The sequence below is a fragment of the Bidens hawaiensis genome, unplaced genomic scaffold (assembly GCF_021521415.1).
Source record: "Bidens hawaiensis isolate Kalapana, Puna unplaced genomic scaffold, B.hawaiensis_p1.1 tig00014522_1, whole genome shotgun sequence".
Lineage (NCBI taxonomy): Eukaryota > Viridiplantae > Streptophyta > Magnoliopsida > Asterales > Asteraceae > Bidens > Bidens hawaiensis.
In genome coordinates this window covers 208,493-211,489 of record NW_027492264.1, presented here as the reverse complement: position 1 = coordinate 211,489, position 2,997 = coordinate 208,493, and the positions used below count along the sequence as shown (strand labels likewise).

General features: G+C 41.5%; 1 protein-coding gene across 1 annotated transcript; it reads left to right on the top strand.

Annotated features, from left to right (window-relative positions):
* Positions 1-2,176: 2,176 nt before the first annotated feature.
* Positions 2,177-2,713, top strand: LOC143546940 (uncharacterized). The gene has a single exon (XM_077038482.1). The coding sequence runs from the start codon at positions 2,177-2,179 to the stop codon at positions 2,711-2,713; it is 537 nt and encodes a 178-aa protein (XP_076894597.1).
* Positions 2,714-2,997: the final 284 nt, after the last annotated feature.

Sequence of the window (2,997 nt, the reverse complement as noted above, 5' to 3'; positions counted from 1 at the left end):
GAGCTGTAACTTGCATGGGTTGTATTAGGGGGTGTTTGGTTGAGCTTATTTTGTTTGCTTTTTTGCTTTTTGGAGGGGCAAAATGTCCAAAATGCCCCTCCAAAAAGCAAAAAAGCTTCAATTTGGTTCTTTTGGAGGAACATTTTGGACATTTTGCCCCTCCAAAAAGCAAAAAGCAAAAAAAATAAGCTCAGCCAAACACCCCCTTAGTAAACTCATGTTCGAGAGTGGCAACCAGAGATTTTTTGTTGCACATAAATATCTCATGGATTTTAGTCAACGCTTGATGGGCGGTGTCATCGTCTGCAAGAATACGGGAAAGAAAGTCTCCCGATATCGTATCGTATATCCACTAGAGAACCAGTGCGTCAATTCCAACCATTGGGAAAACGTCGGGTCGTCATTGGTGGGCGCGAGTGTCCCGTCGATGTGGTCAAGGACTTTGTATGCCTTAACATGAAGTTTGAAGAGTTTTACACATGACGAGTAGGTCATCTCGGAGCCATAAGGGGTACGAAATTTCTTTTGAATATTTGTGACTGTGTAGGTGGGGGTGGAGGGCAGGTTTATCGCCTGGCGGTGGTTTGGGGTTGTCCTCTCTGGCCATGAGGAGACAGAGAGAAGGGAAAAAATTGGTTTTCTATTAACCTATGCTGTGATACCATGATAATTGGTAGAATCGTAATTCTCATTATGTGTCTTGAATAATTACAAAGATATTATATAATGCAAAGTTACTAAACTAAATTCACTAAATAAGATAACCGAATAATTATAAACAAGGTGATATATATCGTGTATCTTCGTCATATCAATCATATATCTTCCGCTAATAACCATGTTAGAAACGATCTAGGGGCTGTTATGAGAACTCTCCATGCTCAATTAAGGCTGTTGTACGTTTAGAATGGAGGGTCACGGGGCTGTCAACTTTTGTAATAACAATCTAAAGATGATTAGGAAGCAACAATTGAACACATATAAGTATTGTAACTTACGAGTTTGATGTGTGTAGGTATAGAAATCGCACCCAAACCTCCAGGGTCTGTTCTTGGCCGGATCTCAATAGAAACTAGGATGGATTTGAGTGTTTTGAATCGAGGTTTAAGGCTGGAACATCATGGGGTCTAATTTCGCAACATCCTGGACGGTTATGAGGGCTTCAAAAGGGCCAGTTATAGCTTCAGGAAGGGCTGGAACAAAAAGAAAGTAATAAAGTTTTAAGAATTAAGAATAACTAGAAGCTTAGTAAGAATACAAAGGTTCCGGACATCCGAAAACAAGAAGGTGCAATGTTTACCAATAATACCTCTAGAACTCGAGAATCTTCTGGTCAGATTTGATGTCACGGCTGGAACTCAAGTGTTTTTGTTATTTCAACCAACATTAATATTACTGAACTCCAAGGAGGTAGGAAGAGGAATCAAAATATTTGGGGTTCGTTTGATATCTTAAATTGGATGACAAAGGCGGGATAGCACAACATCTAAGTTTCCAGCGCAGTGGAGGGGAGAACGATTTAGAGGTCTAATACTCACTGCAATTGTGTGAAACCAATAGGGGATTTGTTTGGGTGAGGTAGAAGTGTTCTGTGGTTTAGAGACCCGAGGAGGGAGATATGGATGGAGGAACAAGCTTGAAGTTTCTACCAGAACTTAAAGAAAGAGAAAAGGAGATTTGATGATTGAATACTTAGCCTTTGAGTTGAGTCTTGGCCAATCCAAAGCAGTAACATGGCTGGGTTTAGGGTGCATGGGTCGAGTCTGGCAAACTTAGTCCATTAATATAACTGTAACGCGTAATGGGTCCTAAAATGTAATCCATAATAGTTATTTGTATGCTTTATCTCTCCGTGCTATATCATAAAGGAAAGAAAAAATCTGGTCCAAAAATGGGGGTTGTTACTCTTAGCCAGCCAATTATTATGTAAATTAGGAATAAATTATAGTTAGTTATTTAGAGATAATCATTGTATTTATTGTGTATATCCTTTCCTTATTTCTTGGTTGTATTCTTCCATATATATAGGGTCATTATTTATCAATAATAATCATCAAATACTTTACAACCATAATTACTTTTATGGTACCAGAGCCATATTCTGATACCTTCTCTCTTCTTATTTTTTTTTCCGATCCCACCCTAATACTCACCGGATACGTCCGACCCCGTCACCATGATGCAAGAAACCTTGGCTGAATCATCGAACAAACTCGATCCTCTTCATCCTGCCTACTCTGTGTCGAACATTCAATCCAAGATCCGGACTTTGGACGGAACGAAGGTTACTTATTCGGCATGGGTAAAATTGTTTCGCTTTCATACTGTTGCGTATAAGGTATCAAACGATATCGATGAATCAGCCCCTCCAGCAGCCACATCTCCTGAATACACCCAATGGAAAGAACTCGATGCATTGGTTATTCAATGGATCTACAACACCGTTTTGGATGATCTTATGAAACGTCTTATGGATACAACTCTGGCTAGAGTGGCTTGGACAAAGCTCAAGAAGATCTTCTTAAGCAACAAAAAGGCTCGCGCTGCGGCGCTCGAGACGAAGTTTTGTAATCTCACACTGACAGCATGTTCCTCGGTTGACGACTACTGTCAACGGCTATCCGATTTAGCCAGCCAATTGGCCGATGTTGATCAGCCCATCTCTGAATCACGGCTTGTTCTTCAGCTTGTTCGCAGGCTTCCACCAGAATAACACCACTGCTTCTCTAATTAATCAGCAGGGTGTTAATTGGGACCAAGCTATCACTATGCTTAGTGACGAAGTTATCCGGATTGAAGCTTAGAAGAGCTCACAGAATACAGTTATGGCTGCTACTGCAGCGCCGCCTTCAGCCGGCTCTTCATCTAACAACAACCAGCAATATGAAGCTTCCTACTCCTCCAGTAATCGTCGTGGCAGCAGAGGCATAGGCGGGGCTTCCAACCGCCGGGGCAGAGGCAGGGGGCAGATCTCAGCAACAGCCCCATGGACCGCCT